The sequence below is a fragment of the Egretta garzetta genome, unplaced genomic scaffold (genome assembly GCF_000687185.1).
Source record: "Egretta garzetta isolate BGI_Z169 unplaced genomic scaffold, ASM68718v1 scaffold581, whole genome shotgun sequence".
Lineage (NCBI taxonomy): Eukaryota > Metazoa > Chordata > Aves > Pelecaniformes > Ardeidae > Egretta > Egretta garzetta.
The window spans coordinates 450,334-450,708 of NW_009258623.1; the positions used below are offsets into that span (position 1 = coordinate 450,334).

Sequence of the window (375 nt, forward strand, 5' to 3'; positions counted from 1 at the left end):
CGCTGGGCTGGGCTGTGGTGGCTCTGGTTGGGTTGGGAGCCGGGATCTCTCCCACGCAGCCGCCGCCTGCTCCGGGGCAGGGAGGGTTGGAGGGTGAAGGCGGGGAGAGGAGGAAGAAGGAGCCTGTGCTTCCTTCATCTCAGATCAGGACCACTGTGGGGGGGTGGGAGGTTGGAGCATCCCGCGTCCCGGCATCCGGCTCACCTTGACCTGGTACATGCTCTCAGCCTCGGCGCGGCTGCGGTTGGCGATGTCCTCGTACTGCGCCTTCACCTCGGCGATGATCCCGTCCAGGTCCAGGCTGCGGTTGTTGTCCATGGAGAGGACGACGGAGGTGTCGGAGATCTGCGACTGCAGCTCCCGGAGCTCCTGAAT

General features: G+C 65.9%; 1 protein-coding gene across 1 annotated transcript in view; it reads right to left on the reverse strand.

The window, feature by feature from the left end:
• LOC104134666 (keratin, type II cytoskeletal 75-like) overlaps nucleotides 1-375 on the reverse strand; it is an 11,139-nt gene that overhangs the window by 5,834 nt on the left and 4,930 nt on the right. The window contains exon 2 of the mRNA XM_035903694.1: nucleotides 205-369. Coding sequence (XP_035759587.1) covers nucleotides 205-369 — 165 coding nt within the window. The remainder of the gene's footprint in view (nucleotides 1-204; nucleotides 370-375) is intronic.